This window comes from Amyelois transitella, chromosome 6 (genome assembly GCF_032362555.1).
Source record: "Amyelois transitella isolate CPQ chromosome 6, ilAmyTran1.1, whole genome shotgun sequence".
NCBI lineage: Eukaryota > Metazoa > Arthropoda > Insecta > Lepidoptera > Pyralidae > Amyelois > Amyelois transitella.
Window position 1 is genome coordinate 11,404,852 of NC_083509.1, and position 18,698 is coordinate 11,423,549.

The 18,698-nt window shown below is 35.6% G+C and overlaps 1 protein-coding gene across 1 annotated transcript; it reads right to left on the reverse strand.

The window, feature by feature from the left end:
* Positions 1-1,525: 1,525 nt before the first annotated feature.
* Positions 1,526-18,510, reverse strand: LOC106132177 (calnexin). Its single transcript, XM_060944573.1, has 13 exons — positions 18,324-18,510; positions 17,975-18,085; positions 17,567-17,731; positions 16,326-16,475; positions 12,931-13,139; positions 11,594-11,801; positions 10,220-10,340; positions 8,813-8,955; positions 7,801-7,917; positions 6,902-7,042; positions 4,591-4,713; positions 3,884-4,045; positions 1,526-3,347 (listed from the first exon to the last, which is right to left on the reverse strand). The coding sequence occupies exons 2-13, from the start codon at positions 18,083-18,085 to the stop codon at positions 3,279-3,281; spliced, it is 1,719 nt and encodes a 572-aa protein (XP_060800556.1). The 5' UTR covers positions 18,324-18,510; the 3' UTR covers positions 1,526-3,278.
* Positions 18,511-18,698: the final 188 nt, after the last annotated feature.

The following is an 18,698-nucleotide window of genomic DNA, read 5'->3' on the forward strand; positions in this document are numbered from 1 at the left end:
ACTCAAAACCAAAGAATTACGTAAAACGTGAGGAGTTAACTAACAAATATTAGTTGGAATTAGGGTAAACTAATTTAAATTTATTTATTTCAATTAGTTTTTAGTTTATATTAATTAGCTTTTAATAAACATAAATTGTTTTACAACATCATATCGTTAAAAAAATTGTAGATAAATCTCAGTCAGATTCTGTTTAAAATTACTTATTTACACTATTTATAACATAAAGTAACATATATACAAGGTGTTTATAAATTGACGTAATAGCCTAATCTGCAACACTTTATTGTTAAGAACGAGGTTGATAAAGGGGACACCCGCTCAATTGAAGCGTACACCGAGGACAAACAGACAAACGTTAATAATAGAATTTATTATTATGTAAAATAAGATACATTTTAGAGGTCGAACAAAATTACTTTTCGGACGAGTATGAAATTGCATACATACCTACATATAATCACGTCGTTATCCCTTGCGGAGTAGACAGAGCCAACAGTCAGTGAAAAGACTGATAGGCCACGTTCAGCTGTTTGGCATAATGATAGGAAAGGTTGCTAATCCATCGCCTAAAAGAATTCCAAGTTTATAAGCCTATCCCTTAGTTGCCTTTTACGACATCAATTGGAACGAGATGGCGTGGACTTCTTTTTTTTTATTGGTGCCAGGAACCACACGGGAAGATTTTGATATTGAAATCGCAAGGTTTTGTAAAGCTCTTTCCATTTGGAGTTCATCTGGTTGTGTCCTACTCGTATTAGATTTACTAAAAATGAGGTAAACCCGAGACATTAAGCAAGTTATCATATTAGCTTTACAGGCAAACTGCCATGTTATAAGAACTATAGTTATTGCTATTGTTCTAACCTAATAAAATAATACTATTGTCGTTATATCTCAAGTTTAATATAGTTGATACATACATATACCTTCATAAAACTGAGAAAAACAACAAATTAAACAGATAAATAATTTAAATTTAGTCCTTGTTGACTTCTATCGACTCTCCAATCAGTTTTCATTAATTAGAAATTATCGATTTAAATTATCAGTATTCGTGATTCATTCTCATGTAGCTAAGTGCGAGATAAAATACCAATTATATTTGTATGAGGACATTGAAGTAACAACTAACGTGGTAAATAAATACATTGCATGATACAATCCGGTGATCCGTGTGGTTTCCGGGACTTAAAAAACACTGAACAAATAATAATAAATAGTTTTTTTTTTGCATACTTTACGTCACTTTAAAACTAATTTAGTTATTCATACTTATATCAGTATGTACAATATCTTTTTAAAAAGAGAACCGCCTAGTCTCGATATCCTTCTTCCTTTTTAAAGTCTGTTAAATTTGAACCTTCTTTTCAGTGTGATTTCTGACAACCGCATTAAAATCGGTTCAATGAAACGCGAGATAATCCATATAAGTACAACAAAAAAGTTTACTTCCTCAAACTTATTTGTCATATTTCATTTTATTACACCCTGTCAAACTTTTCGTACAAATAAAACACCGAAATATAAATATTTTATTTATTAATGTTTAATTACAGTCCATTAACTTGTACCTAATCACTCACACGCACATACGAACAAAAATGCATAGAGACAAATATAAATAAATATTTTATACATATTATATTTTATACCAGTTACCTTACAAGGTAGTATATAATAAGGTCATGCTTTCCATAACTTTACTTCATAGTAAATGCAATATGTCTAAGTTATTTTCTTATTTTTTTTTAAATTACAGACATAATAATAAAAATGTATAAAGAAAGAAAATTATAAATTATATTATAGGCATTTGATCAATTCAAAATTGATCTGCGTCTTATAAATATAGAGAAGAAGAAATTTTAATATACTCGAGTGATGTGGTAAGCATGACCCATTACACAATCAATATATTATGTTATAATGTTATTTGTAATAATATAATACAAATCCATTTCGGGCCAGTACCTTAATGTTCCCTATTGCTTTGGTTATAAAGCTTAATTTTAAAGTTATTGAAATCGTAAGTCATCAGTCCACTGAGCACGGCATGCGCAACGCCGTTTTCATCGCGCGAAAATCTTTTGCTGTCAAGTTTCGACGTTATAAAAAAAAAAGCGAAACAGCGATTGTTTTTGGCGCGTTAAAAACGGCGTCGCGCGTGTCATGTTACAGCTACATGAAACTAACAATTTAGAAAATATATCTTAAACTACACATCACACACTTAAAATGCGTTCTAGACATGAATGTTCACGCTTTTTACGATAGAAAAAAAAATGCAATGAACCTAATTTTAAAAAAACCAGCACTGGCACAAAATAACCTATATTCTCCAAAAACAATATCTTACAATCAGCTGATATCTATCCATTCTGTACTATTAACGAAATTATTAAAAAAAAAACTACGTTCACATTTTGTTCATGTGTTGTTACAACATAAACACTGGTCTCTTTGGCAGGAAAGAAAAAAGCAATTTAAAAAAATATATAGCAAAGAAATCTTTACACTCGTGGCTTTCAGTTTTATGACAAAAATCTTTAAGTAATTAGGTATAATAAGAGTCACAATTAATCCATTTGTTTACTTGTCTGCTGGTACAATTAATAAGGGAAAACGCTATGGATCGACGTTTAATTAATTTTTGTGATTGAAACGAATTGTAGTAATTTGAATTTTTAAATATTAATTTAGTATATTGTAATTAATAATCACTACTCAATGAACACAATAATTAAATACTAATTATCGAAATTTAGGCACGGTATTTTCAAATCTGACTATGGAAAACATTTCAAATCAAATGGTTCAGTTAAGATCAAATAATATTGCATTGAATTGAAGAATTGATAATAAAATTAATTGAATGTGGTTTAGGACAAGAATACAAATTCATCTACCATATATAATAATATTTTGAACGTTTACACACAAAGCTAAATTTTGTTACAAAATTATATCAAATTCTAAAATTCTGTCGCTAAATATAAAGAAATTCGTAAAGTTTTTCTATAAGTTATCTTACTTCGACTCATATTCGTAGTAAAAACAAACAATCATAATTAACATTTGGCAGAAATTTAAAAAAAAAAATCGACATGAAATTTCAAGATGTCCATCTAAAAATAAAACTGTAAAACAAGTGAATAAAAAAAAGAAAGTTCCAAAAGGGCGGAAAAGCAAAAAGAGGGGGTAGTTTGAACAAAGTAAGAAATAATACACTACAAATGTACCTCGCACTGACGAAATCATTTGAACAACTAGTTATGTTACTCCTTGCGCGGCTTCCGTTTCCTGTGGCCGTCGCCAGCGCCATCTGTGTCCACGAGTGGAGTGGTCTGCAACAATAAGAAATAGAAAAATAAAATTTGATGTTAACAGAATCTATAAGAAATATCTATATATCTATATCTAAGATCTATATATATCTAGAAGCTTCGTCATGTCCGTCTGTCATAGCCATTCTTTTTGTAAAATCTCAGTTGACGTCAGAGTTCTGGTTGCCGAGGTCAGAACGGGTGCCGCTTCGTGTGAAAACATCACTTTACTACAAATCACTTATAAACAATGCCCAGTCCAAACCGCAGAGTCTAGTGACTTGAATTTTAGCATGCTGATTCCTTATGTGTATTCTGTTATGTATGTATGTATAGAATAGAATATATTTATTTTCAAAATTGGATACAAGGTATCACATCACTTAAATCATATAAATATACTACCGCTTCCAAAGCGCATGTGTAGAAGTAGCGGCATAACAAACTACACTGCAGCATTTGCACCGGACGTCAATTTACAAAATATACATCACTTAAATCAAAATCGTGGACGAATGCACATTGTCAACATTAAAAAAATATGAATAAATACTGACGTCCACTTCGTCGGGCTCCGGCTCGGCGTCGAGGTCGGCCTTGCGCGGCCGCCCGGCCTCCGCCCCGGCCTCCGCCCCGGCCTCCGCCTCCGCCTCGCCCTCCGACTGCTGCGGGTCGTCTTCCGTTACACCGTCACTCTTTTTTAAATCACCATCTGAGTCCTATATAGCAGATATAGTTCTACATTAAAATTTGATTTATTTAACAAAATCTTTATTGAATAAAACTGAAATACAAATCTATCGTAATTATGAACAAGTTTAGCAAAAATTAAGTTAAGGAGAAGAATTCCAAACGGATTCATCTATTTTTCATATGTTGTACATAAATTGATGTCTGAATATTTTTAAGTGGGCATGACAGGCGAAAATATCTTCAAAGACAAGTCTGACATGGGTAAAATTTTAAATATACTTAGAAAACTACAATAAAAGAATTACCACACAATTATCGATATTTTCATAACGCCATTTACCAAAATGTACGTAAAACCTGTAGTAATATGTTTTATTCATACAAAGTCGACAGCTAATTGATAATATAAAATGTCGAATTTAACATATATGTATTCAATTTTTTTTATAACCAACCATGAATTTAATAATATAGGTATAAAGTATAACCCACATAACATTAAAAAAAAAATTTAACATACAAACTAAAAAAAAAACTACAAATTCCAAAATTAAATCAAATAACAACTCACAGATTTAGGTCCACAGCACATATACGCGAGGAACCCGACCACGATGAAGCTGCCAATGATGACCACCGCGTATATCCAGGGGTTCTCGCCAGCGAACTTCAACGCTCGCTCCACCACGGAGTCCTGGGGGAATAGCGCTACTTCACACACTAGCATCTACTACTTACAAGGAACATAATTGACCCCCTTTTGAAATTTATGTTGAATTAGCCTCGAAATTTTAAAAAGGCCAAGCCTTGATGTTGTTTTGCCTTTTAAAGTGGTGGGGGGTGAGTTTTTTGCGTATTACATTTTAAGTAAGACCATGTCAACAACATCTAATAAAACCGCGTTAAGATCGTAGCAATGGTTTTCGCATGATGTGGTCACAATCATACGACCAGAAAGAAAGTTATAGTCACGTTTTCGGCTTGTCGGTCATATATAGATCTCCCGTACAGATTTTTTGCCAAAATATTTCATGTACAGATATCGGTCAGTTATAATTTTAATTTATGACCACCGCGTATATCCAGGGGTTCTCGCCAGTGAACTTCAACGCTCGCTCCACAACGGAGTCCTGGGGGCATAGCGCTACTTCACACACTAGCATCTACTACTTACAAGGAACAAAATTGACCCCCTTTTTTGCCTTTTAGAGTGGTGGGGGTGAGTTTTTTTGCGTATCAGTTTTTAAGTAAGACCAAGTCAACAACATCTTATTAAACCGCTTTAAGCTCGAGGCAATGGTTTTCGCGTGATTGGGATACAATCATGGAGGTGGGGGAGAATTTTTTGTGTACTAGTTTTAAGGTTGGAACAAGCTTAACACACCTGATGCACCATATGGTCTTTTTTTTTAAATATTTCAAGTACAGATATCGTCCAATTAATGTTTTTTAAACTTCATCGCTCACTCCACTAAGGAGTCCGGGGGAATAACGTTACATCACACATTACCATCTACTACTTATATTCTATACATATCACAACTTGTCTGTACATAGATGATATTGAAGAAATATAAACATTAGTTAATAGAAGCCAAAATGTTCATTTTGAAATTTTTTTTTGTCTGTATGTTTGTTCACGTATCAAAGAAAAACTTAAGAATATGACAGCTAATGTGCTGCATGAAACCTTCAAGATTGCAGTGGTCATTCCATTAAAAAAGGCAGAAACATTACAAAAGATACTAAAGATTTAAATATTAAAGATAATATTGATATAGCTTAGTTCACCCACACAAATTCTAGTTTTATGCTACAAAATAATAATACCGCCTAACGAGAAACGCTTTTTAGGCAGGCATACAAAAAAATAGCGCAATAAAACGTACTATACAGCTTGCTCCACTAAAAACCTGGCCTTATACGCTACATATAGTCTTTATATATAAATATATATATTTATAAGAAACCTCTTTATATCGCTTGACGAGAAACGCGATGTAGATCGATATAGGTATGGCGCAGTATATAGCATACATGGCCCAGTAACCCGGTTTGTAGTTGATAGCGCGAAGTAAACGGCCCCAAATCGTTTGCTGCGTTGAAATACCAAAATTAGTTCTAATCCTGACATTCAATATTAAAGAATTCAAATTTTCGTGATATAAATTTGTTTTGATTAACAGTTAACAGATCAGGATTACATCCTACTACTATTATAAAGGCGAAAGTTTGTATGGATGTATGGATGTTTGTTACTCTTTCACGCAAAAACTACTGAACCGATTACCATGAAATTTGGTATGTAGGTAGCTGAAGACCCAGAATAACACATAGGCTACTTTTTATCCCAGAGTTCCCGCGGGATTGATAGGGTTTCCATGCAGACGAAGTCGCGGACGGCCTCTAGTACATACATATAATCATGTCTATTTCCCTTACGGGGTAGACAGAGTCAACAGTCTTGAAAATACTGATTGGCCTCGTTCAGCTGTTCGGCTTAATGTTAGAATTGAGATTCAAATAGTGACAGGTTGCTAGCCTATCGCCTAAAAAAAGATTCCCAAGTTTATCAGCCCTATCCCTTAGTCGCCTTTAAGACATTCATATGAAAGAGATGGAGTGTTCCTTTTTTTTTCTATTGTTGCCGTGTGGTTCCCGATAGATGAGGTTTATTCAAACATAACGGTTGGGATTCAACACAAAACTTGAGATTCTTCTTTTAGGCGACAGGCTAGCAACCTGTCACTATTTGAATCTCAATTCTATCATTAAGCTGGTTGTGGCCTATCAGTCTATTCAAGACTGTTGGCTCTGTCTACCCCGCAAGGGATATAGACGTGATTATATGTATATATCTATGTAAAAAAAAGAGAACTCACCGAATCCCTGGATATTTTGGCCTTCTTGAGCGCGAAGGATTGCATCGCCCACTGTTCAGCGACCGCCACGTCGTCGGTGATTATCAGGTTGTCGAATAGCAGCATCGGCGACATGGACCACAGTTCGAATCCGACAGCGTGCTGGAAACAATTTCAATTATTACATACATTGTATATCTTATACTTATATAAAATTCTCGTGTCACAATGTTTCGTCTCCGTACTCCTCCGAAACGGCTTTACCGATTTTAACCAAATTTTGTATTCAAATACAAAAATTCAAAATTCAAAATTTTTTATTCATTATTATAGGATATTATTGTATCGCTTAATAATTGTCGTATGGTTTAACAACTTGGTTGACGTCAAATAAATTACTTAAAAACTAAGTTTACTGCCGCTTCCAAGGCGTCAGTGCAGAAGAAGCGGTAACAAACTATGCATGCATGTATGCATGAGTAAGTCTGAGAATCGGCTAACATCTATTTTTCATAGGTTTATAAACTTGGGATTTTTCTTTTAGGCGATCGGCTAGAAACCTGTCACTATTTGAATCTCAATTTTATCGTTAAGTACTAACAGCTGAACTTGGCCTATCAGTCTTCTTTTACGCTAGTCCGTGACACCGGAGGTCCCGGGTTCGAATCCCAGCCAGGCCTTGTTGAGAAACGAACTTTCTCTGATTGGCCTGGTTCTTGCATGTTTAACTATATAAGCATTTGTTATAAAATATAGTATCGTTGAGTTAGTATCTCGTAACACAAGTTTCGAACATACTTTGATGCTAATTCAATCTGTTTAATTTGTATATACATTTATCTATGTAATTAATCTATATGTATTAATGAATTTCTTAATGATTAGATCATTGTCACTAGATGATAGATAGATATACTCACGATGGGCGTCATGCGGTAGGGGCGGTCGTCGCGGAAGTAGTGCGGGTTGCGCACGCGGCGCGGCGCCCAGCGCCCGCGGTAGTGCGGGTTGGCCACCAGCGGCGCGCGCCACGGGCCCTGCGCAGGCGCAGCGCGCGCTTGTTACACACACACACACACACACACATACAGTGCCGCGTGGCTCACGGCACCAATAAAAAAAAGAATTGGACCACTCCGTCTCGTTCCTATGGATGTCGTTAAGGCAACTACGGCATAGACTTATAAACTTGGGATTCTTCTTTTAGGTGATGAGCTAGCAATCTGTCAATATTTGAATCTCCATTCTCAATTCTGCCAAACAGCTGAACATAGCATATCAGTCTTTTCAAGACTATTTGTTGACTCTGTCTACCCCGCAAGGGATATAGACGTGATAATGTAAATGTACATATGTGTGTAAAGGCGTGATATTATGTATATACATTATATCACGCCTTTATATTATGATTTGATTAATTTATTGAAATGTCAAATGACGTGAGAAGTGCCAGCGCAGGCCTATTTCATGAATAAAATTAGATTTTAATTTTGAACCCTCTCATCTCTCTGCGTGCTCCCCCACAGAAGTGTTACGGGGCCCGCCTATTCTTCATTTTGTACATTCACCTTTGGATGCGTAATGTTCACAATCGGTTCTCTATCTATTAGCATAAAATTTTGTGTCATAATTTTACATGGCATACCTTTGTTTAGCCTAATAATTGTTACGCATAATATTATTTGGCATAACTTTTTATGCTATTAACATAACCTAACCTAAGAAGTACTCGCCTTAAAGCGCATTACAATACATCTGCTCCGCGCAAAAAATAAATTAGTCTAATCTATATTTATGCCTATTGAAATAGTATGCCAAAACCAATTATGCCAAAAAACCATTATGACAAAAAAATTGTATGCGTAACTCGTTATGCCAAACTAAAATAGGACAAAAAAATTAGTTGAGTGAAATGGATCCCTTCACAATCACCTTGTAGTTGGGGTTGGGTATGGTGGGCGGTTTCCACTGGCCGCATCCGGGCGCTGCGGTACATTTGGGGTTATCAATCAGCGGCGCCTCCCACTCGCCGTCCATGTCTTCGTCCCAGTCTGAAGGCTTCACCGCTGCGGGGTCTGAGAGATGATAACACTTGTCAATAGTCACGTCTATATCCCTTGCGGGGTAGACAGAGCCAACAGTCTTGAAAAGACTGAATGGCCACGTTCAGCTATTTGGCTTAACGATAGAATTGAGATTCAACTAGTGACAGGTTGCTAGCCCATCGTTTAAAAAAAGAATTCCAAGTTTGTAAGCCTATCCCTTAGTCGCCTTTTACGACATCCATGGGAAAGAGATGGAGTGGTCCTATTCTTTTTTGTATTGGTTCCGGGAACCACACGGCAAAGTCAAATTATTTATTGCAAATGTAGGTAACACAAGGGATGTTATATACATATGTACATATAAATAGTACCGCTACATTTTACCTTTCGGCATGCAATTACTGAAGTTCAGATTTTATGTACTTGGTGAAACCATGTTATAAATCTAAACTTACTAATATTATAAAGCTGAAGTTTGTTTTTTTGAACGCGCTAATCTCAGAAACTACTGGTTCGAATTGAAAAATTATATTTGCGTTGAATAAATCATTTATCGAGACAGGCTTTAGGCTGTATAACATCACGCTGCGACTACTAAGGAGCAAAGAAATAAAGGAAAATGTGAAAAAAAAAAACGGGGAAAATTATTCATCCTAAAGGGGCTTCAATGATGCCCAAAATAACTATTTCACGGGGACGAAGTCGCGGGCACAGCTATTTTATAATAAAATCAATTCACGCATCTGTCCCTCTACATGTTTATATATATTTAAAACAACACGACGTATTTTGATGCAGTTTTTTTAATAGATAAAGTGATTCAAGAGGAAGGTTTATACATATGTATTAATCCTGCCCGTGCGAAGCCGGGGCAGATCGCAAGCACATATATATAATTACGTCTTTATCCCAAACGGGATAAACAGAGCCAACAGTCTCGAAAAGTTTAAAAGGTCACGTTCAGCTGTATGGCTTAGTGATGACACCTGTTTATTTTTTCTGATTTTATTTTTCCTTTGGTGCGATAAAGAGTTTATCTATTGAATTCAGAAAATGACAGGTTGCTAGCCCATCTCAATTTTAATATCACTGAGAAAATGACAGGTTGCTAGCCCATCTCAATTTTAATATCACTGAGAAAATGACAGGTTGCTAGCCCATCTCAATTTTAATATCATTGACCTAAATTGTGTTTTACACCTTACTACCATTATTTTGATGTTAACAATAAAAAAACAGACTGTTTATGCCAAAATAAATAAAAACTAAAACATCGTCAAACACATTTTTTTACCAGGAATCATCTCCGGCTCGTCGTCGAGCCACCCGTCCGGTTTGACAGCGTTGGGGTCCACAATCTGCGCGGGCGCATCTTCATCCCAGTCCTCGGGCTTGGTCGCTGTTGGGTCTACAATCTGTAACAAATATTTGTTTTTACATGAAAAGCTTTGAAAGTAGTTCGTCGGCACGACGCGTCGCGACCAATATGTGTCTGTAATTTTATTTTTTAAACTGTTTTTATTATTGAAGACCTATAATTGGCTCTAAAATGTTAATTTTAAAAGCCAATGATAGTAAAACTTGCTGTTGGTCTTCCAAATATATCTATACTAATATTATAAAGCTGAAGAGTTTGTTTTGTTTGTTTGTTTGTTTGTTTGTTTAAACGCGCTAATCTCAGAAACTACTGAACCGATTTGAATAATTCTTTCACTGTTAGATAGTCTATTTATCGAGGAAGGCTATAGGCTACATTTTATCCCGGATTTCCTTCGGGAAACGTCAACAATGCAGGTGAAAGTTGAATGAGTCGGCCATCTGCGAGCTTTCCACGCGAACGCTGCGCAAACCAACAAAGATATAGTAAAACAATGTACTAAAGATGTGAAGTACTCATTTTTTGCCACAAAAAAGTCCGCGAGAGCATATATCTATCTCTTAAGATTTACTTACAATAACCACTTCTATGTTCATTTTTTAAGATTATTTTTTCATTATAAACATAAGTTATTTTGAAACCAATTTTCTTTAATTCAGTATTAATCCTTATCCAAATAAATATGTTTATTACTTTCGGCTTTTCATGTAGACTAAAATTGCCATTTACAGTATATAAATCAGACGAATAGGTTTTGAGATATAGTCGTTATAAGCAATTTGCAGCGAAACATTTAATACGGCGAACCAGCGTTCCTTCTAATACGCGTGACCGCCTGACCGAGCTTAGCAGCTATAATTGATAAAGCCGAGGAGGATGTTTGCAAAAATAAATATGATGCCCAAAATAACTTTTCCACGCGGACGAAGTCGCGGGCACAGCTAGTAAAATAATAAAAATAATAAAAAAAAAACGTACGCGAGATTTTTCAAGATGGATTAAAGAATAGAATAGAATATTTATTACTAGGGTTTTGTTTTTAACTAGGGTTTACAAAAGTTATAAAAACAAAACATCTTTCCTTATTATATTATACACAAGTCACTTAAGTCAATTAATTAAATCTTAATTAAATGATGAAAATAAAATGTCAATTTGTTAAAATAAATAAAAAATTTAAAAAAAAAAAAAATTAATATTTGTCAATATTTGATTTCAAGAAAACAAAATAATTATTTATGAACAAATTTAAATTTTTATCTAAAAAACTACAATTGACTTAAAACCGACCTTCTCCCTCTCGTCCCAGTCATCAGGCTTCTTATCATCAGGGTCGTCGATCTCCTCCGGCGGGTTGACGGGCGGGGTGAAGTCCTCCAGCAGCGAGCCAGCGTTCACCTCCTTGTTGTCCACCATGATGGAGAACGTGTTGTCCGGACGAACTATGAGCGTGTACAGATGCGGCTCTTTGTCCTTGTAAATGTCATCTAGGCGTTGGCTGTAAGAAGAATAATATGTATATGTCAGGTCAGTCTTTGCTCCACAATATAAGTTAGCTTTTATTTATTTATTCTTTATTGTAACAATTACAATTTGTAAAGTACAATACTTTTACATACATATGGTCATGTCTATATCCCTTGCGGGGTAGACAGAGCCGACAGTCTTGAAAAGACTTAATGGCCACGTTTACCTATTTGGCTTAATGATAGAATTGAGATTCAAATAATGACAGGTTGCTAGCACATCGCCTTAAAAAAGAAAAGTTTGTAAGCCTTTCCCTTAGTCGCCTTTTACGACATCCATGGGAAATAAAAGTTAGCTCTTAAATTTAAGAAGAAGAGTATTTAATGTTAGTCTTAGTTTAGTTGCCGGCAGTTTAGAATAGGATCTCTCCATATCCAGGAACCACACGGCAATTTAGAAATTAATCCTGACACAATCTTTCTTCGTTCGTTTCATCCACATTAATGATCATGAAAACTCATTAATATAGAAATCATGCCTCTTTCCCCGAGGGGCAGGCAAGGACTGCACCTTTCCACTTTCTATTTCTTTTACCAGAACTAATTGTAAATAATAAACATGAATATCGTAAAATTACTAGGAGATAGGCTAATAAACTTAAGGGATTCTTCATTTAGGCGATAGGCTAGCAACCTGTCACGGTTTGAATCTTAATTCCATCTTTAACCCATACAGATGAACGCGGCCTATCTTGTCTCGCAAGACTACTGGCTCTGTTTACCCCGTAAGGGATAACGGCGTTTTTACACGTAGAACAATAAAGGTCAGGTCAAGAGTATCCGAAACCGCCGAGCTTGCATTCAGAGAGTTATGAATGTGAATGAAGCGAAGGAAATATGCAGAGACCGTGGCAAGCGGAAAGAGGTAGTCTCTGCCTTTTTTTTAATGTATGTATCACTACATAGTACATAAAACAAAGTCGCTATTTTAGTCTGTTTGTCTGTATGCTTAAATCTTTAAAATTACGCAACGGTTTTTTGTAACAGGTAGAGTGATTCAAGAGGAAGGTTTTTATGTATAACAACATTTATAATTTTGCACCCGTGCGAAGCCGGGGCGGGTCGCTAGTGTACAATAATTGTAAATACGAAGATTCGAACCTGGGTTTCTTGCTGTGCTTCTCCTCAACGGTACCATTCTTCGGATTCTTGTGTCTGAAGATGAAATGCAACTTGTTATCGTTGCCACACTTGTCCGGACCAAACATGATGGTGTACGGAGTCTGGTCGTGGAACTTCTGCAAGTCAGCTTTGGTGTTGGTCCCTTTGGATAGGAGTTTGATGTATGCACCGCCACAATTCTGCCCTTCCTGAAAAAAAATAATAATAATTTAAGTTTATATTCTCTCGTCCACATTTCTATTCTCAATTTGGATAATTGTGAAGTTGATTGTAAGAAAATGCTGCAGTGCAGTTTGTTTCCGCTTCTGTTGCATTGACACTTACGAAGCGGCAGTAAACTTAGTTTAAAGTCATTTATTCGACGTCAACCATGTGGTGAAATCAAAAGATACCTATGACAAATCTACTACCGCTTCCAAAGCGCATATCCTACAATCCAAGTTTTCTAATGCGAGGTTATGGACTTGAAACTGAAGATGTCAAAGACCGGACAAATTAGGAGAGACATTTCGGTAAGCTGACTCCAATCCTGAAGCATATAGTTGAGGGTGCAACTCGGATCATGCAAGAATGAGAGAGTAATTTTCGAATACTTTAATTTTCACTGGAAGGGCAAAGAATTGACGGTGAATGTAGTCAGTTTAAGGAGAGTCAAGACTTGAGTTTGCATGATCCCACTTAATTTCTTTAGCATATAAAAATCTATTAATCTATATAAATAATAAATTTTAATAATGTCTTATGTCTCACGCGCGAAAAACTATCGCTGTTTCACTTTTTAATATGACGTGAAACGGGACAGCGATAGTTAAAACGGCTGCTTTCAGCTGAAAGAGATGTGTTATGAAATAAACGGAACCTACATGTAAACTACTTTCTCTTGTGTTTATCATTCTTATATGTGTTCTGTGTACATTGGCAAATAAATAAATAAACTTCTATTGCTTTTCCTATATTCGCTAAAAAAATATCAATACTGGCCCGTTAGTCAGTCAGTCTAAACCATCACTCATTAAACTAATACACGACCATTAAACTGCCAAATTTTTTTGGAACCATCAACAACAGATATCTGTGAATTTACAAACTACGCACATAGAGCTTCCGAAATCCATTCTGGCGCGGCGCCAGCCATTTTGTATACTCCTCTTTGTGATATTTTTGCGTTTACGTTTTTTAAATAAAGAACTTTATTAATGGAAGATGCGTATGCGCTCGCGTGACAATGAACTGGCGGGAAGTCGTCACTTCAACGTGTGCTTTGTTTACTTGAGTTATGTACTCATTTTCGAAGAAGCAAGAAGTAGCGAAGAAGAGCTTGGTGTATAAGACTTTAAATCAGGAATTTTCTATATACCTACGTGGTAAATATACGCGGCCATTCAGTCTTTGCGAGACTGTTGGCCCTGTTTACCCCGTAAAGGACAAAGACGTGATTATATGTATGCATATTTTCCATATTTCAGTAATAATATTAACCAATCTGCCTTTGCCTGTAATTTGTGCCTTGTGGTTCCCGGTAGGTACTTAAGAATATTATCTCGCTATCTCTTTCCCATGTATAATCGTAAAAGGAAATAGGCGCATTTTTATCTTGTGCAATCTTCCGTGCTGTTCTGGCAGAGAAGAAAAAGAAGCGTGTGCCAGTTGCTTCCCTTTCCGTACAGATTGCCAATAGAATGGATTTATTGTCAAAATTGGATACAAGGTATCACATATTGACGTCACATCACTAAAATCTAATTATAACTACTACCGCTTCCGAAGCGCATGTGTAGAAGTAGCGTCGGAACAAAGTACACAGCAGCATTTTAACCGGACGTCAATTAACAAATATAGATCTCTTAAATCTAAATCGTGGACAAATGCACATTGTCATGCTGAAAGTCATTTCGGAAAACGGATCATGGAAAAAACTTATAATCTTGCGATTAGATTCGTCTTTTAGGCGATGGGCTGGCAAACTGTCACTATTTGAATCTGAATTCCACTGTTAAGCCATACAGCGGAATGTGGCCTTTAGCATTTATAATGAGATTTATTGATTATGTGGCTTATAAAGGCTAAAGCTAAAGGTTCCCGGCACCGATACAAAAAAGAATAGGACCACTCATCTCTTACCCATGGATGTCGCAAAAGGCGACTTAGAGATAGGCTTACAAACTTGGGATTCTTTTTTAGGCGATAGGTTAGCAACCTGTCACTATTTTAATCTCAATACTATCATTAAGCCAAGTAGCCGAATGTGGCCATTCGGTCTTTTCAAGACTGTTGGCTCTGTCTACCCCGCAAGGAATATAGACGTGACCATATGTATGTATGTGGCTAATTGAACTAAATCTTAACGAACATAACTCAATTATAGCGCCGAAGAAAATACTGGAACAACTTTGAGTAGGTAATATGTCTTCAGCTATAAAGTGAGTCAACGTTAAGCCAATTATATTTTATCGGCGCGACATTACTGTAGCAAGCGGTAGCGTAATTATATCGGCCATAACATGTTGCTTTTATAAAGATACTAGCTGTGCCCGCGACTTCGTCCGCGTGGAATAGTTATTTTGGGCATTATTGAAGCCCTCAAGGATGAATAATTTTCCCCGTTTTTTTTCACATATTCCATTATTTCTCTGCTCCTTACAGTTGCAGCGTGATTTTATATAGAAGCCTTCCTCAATGAATGGTCTATTCAATGCAAAAAGAATTTTTCAATTCGAATCAAGTCCTGAGATTAGCGCGGTTCAAATAAACAAACTCTTCAGCTTTATAATATTAGTATAGATGTTAATTATAACAAATTTTCGCGTTTTATTTATATGGCATAATAGGCAATGTGGTTTGGTTCCCGGCGCGGTTATAATAGGACATTTCTTTCGCAGGAATGTCGTATAAAGCGACTAAAGGATAGGCTTATAAGCTTGTGATTCTTCTTGTAGGCGATGGGCTAGCAACCTGTCATTATTTGCATCTCAATTCATACAGCTGAACATGGCCTTTCAGTATTTTCAATACTGTTGGCTCTGTCTATACCGCAAGGTATATAGATGTGATTATATGTATGTAAGTACATATAAACCAAAATCGTAATTGTTCCACGTAGGTTATTAATTTCCCACTCCATAGATTGTTGTTTTAGGGTTTTTGAGTTTACTAGGCGTTCATTGCGAACTAAGATCTCGCGAACAATAACTACTCTACTCAAAAACTACTAAACCAATTTTGTAGCACCACAAACATAAAAATTCTATTGACAGATCATAAAAGAAGAAAAAGGAAACACTGTGTGTTATTATAATTAGCAACCTTTAAGTTAATAACCTAATTCCCCATGACAGCAACACTGAAATATTTTTTTTTTAAAAGTTATAACACACCTGCATGGTAACTTCATACTGCACGACCAAAGGTCTGTCATTGAACTCGAAGGGCTTATTGAGCAGTGCCGAGATGGCTGCGTGCTTGGCTTCCGTCGTGAGCACCAGACCCATATCACCCTTGAAGATCTTCCGAGTAGGAGTTTGTAGCTGAAATTGAGAGTATAAAATGTAATGTATGTATGTGTTTTCTTTTAAATATTGAAGGTACTAATGTCTTCAAACTGTTTGGAATATGTCATAAGTTAAGAGTTCTTTATTCCATTGTGCCGAGTGGTTCCTGGCACCAATAGAAAAAAGAATAGGACAACTCCATTTCGTTCCTATGGATGTCGTAAAAATCGACTAAGGGATAGGCTTATAAACTTGGAATTCTTTCTTAGGCGATTTTAAGTCTAATTAATAGATATACTATTATAACTTCCAATTAACGAAACCGCCGAGCTTGCATGAAGAGAGTTATGAATGTGGATGAAGCAAAGGAAGTATGCAGGGATCGTGGCAAATGGAAAGAGGTAGTCTCTGCCTACCCCTCCGGGAAAGAGGCGTGAGTTTATGTATGTATGTATGTATGTAACTTCCAATTGGAATTTAACAGGTTTATTATTAGTTCTAGTTTAAAGACAGCTGTCAATACTTTGATAATTAAATAAAAAGAAAACTTGAAATGTGTTTAAGTGTGTTTGCGAGGGATTTTCTCCAAAAACCAAAGACAATATTTTTCTGAACACCCAACTATGACCCTAATTATAATTCCCCTGAATAGATGACAGCCCTAATATAAATCAGTATTGAATAATAAACTTAAAGTCACAACATTACTGACCACTTTCCCATGAATGGCACTTTATTTGTGTGTTTATAATTATCCAATTGGTTAAATTGATATTGGAATTCCTGTTTATTAAGGTTGCTTCAGCTGTTCATATAAAACTAGTGTTTTACCCTGGGTTTGCTTCAACAGCAATGCAGAATTCTTGGCCTATGTTGTTATATATAATTTTAAACACAATGCAGTGGATTTGTTAATAACTTATAAAGTGGGTCTTTAATAACCTAGTTGGTGTTTTATCAACCTATAAAAGACATACTACAATAAAGCTACATTTAATAATCTAAATATTGAAGCTTAGGTTTAATATAAGTATGTAAAATTATACATTTTACATGCATTACCTAATGTGTTTTTGTATATTTAAGAAAATATTAAAACAAAAATAAATGAAGAAATAATTACTCACCTCCCATTTACCATCATACTTTGCAATGTTTTCATCAACACCCTGTTTCTTGGCCTCAGACTTAACCCACTTCTTCTTGAAGGAGTTCTCATCATCAAAGTGCTCAGCGAGGTACACTTTGTTTGGGCTCACTTGTGGACTATGGTATTGGTCCTCATCTTCAGTCTGCAAAATAAAAATAGTTTTACAAATTATTTCAATATATTTTCTCTTTTTCAATATAGTAATAATAATTGGATAGCTATTATATCTAAAAAGAATACTTCATACATATTCAGTGTGCAAGAGAACCAATAAGAGAAAGGCATAAAAGTGTGTTATTTAAATAAAACCGGCGATAAAAATTATCAGGTGTATGTAGGTATACGAACTAGACTCCTTTAATTAGGTCACCTAACCTTTACTAACCTCAACTGTGACGCCATCCTCAGAGTCTTCCGCAGCAGTACTTACGGAAGCAGTCCCTAATAGAACCAGTAAGGCACATGATATTAACACATTACGCCTAACCGGAGCCATCTGAAATAGAATAAGTTTTAAAAAAAATTAATAACACTGCACTATTATATCGGCAACGAACGATCAACTAACACTGCTATTGCTACAGGTTCAGCCACGAACAATCTTAATTTAATTAATGAAGTGGAATTTACATTCGCCGGGAGTAAAAATATATAACAAAATAAAGTAATCGCCGGATATCCTCAATAAAAGGAATACCGACAAAACAATATTTCAATTTTAAAACTTCACTTACCTCACTCTGACTTAAATATATTTTTATTGCTGAGTTTAATTCCTTCTATATTATGCTAGTTCTATTTAACTATTTCTTCCTTGAGGAATGGAAAAACCAATTCTTGTTGCTTGACGGACGAATGAAATCCAATGATTTTCGTTTTCCTCTGAAAAAAATTTCAACCAATGAAAAGTAAACAGTTGTCAAAGGGCGCAATCAAGGGCGCAATTCAGTATTTTTGGATGCGTTCAACAATCGTTCAATCTACTACTATCGCTACATATGCTCAACCTTTGTCGAGGTCGGTCGGTTTTGTTTTTCGTTTATACATATATATTTAATTAAATATTTCCAGAGATAGTTCTATTCCATGCCGCTAAGTGGAGTCCTCCA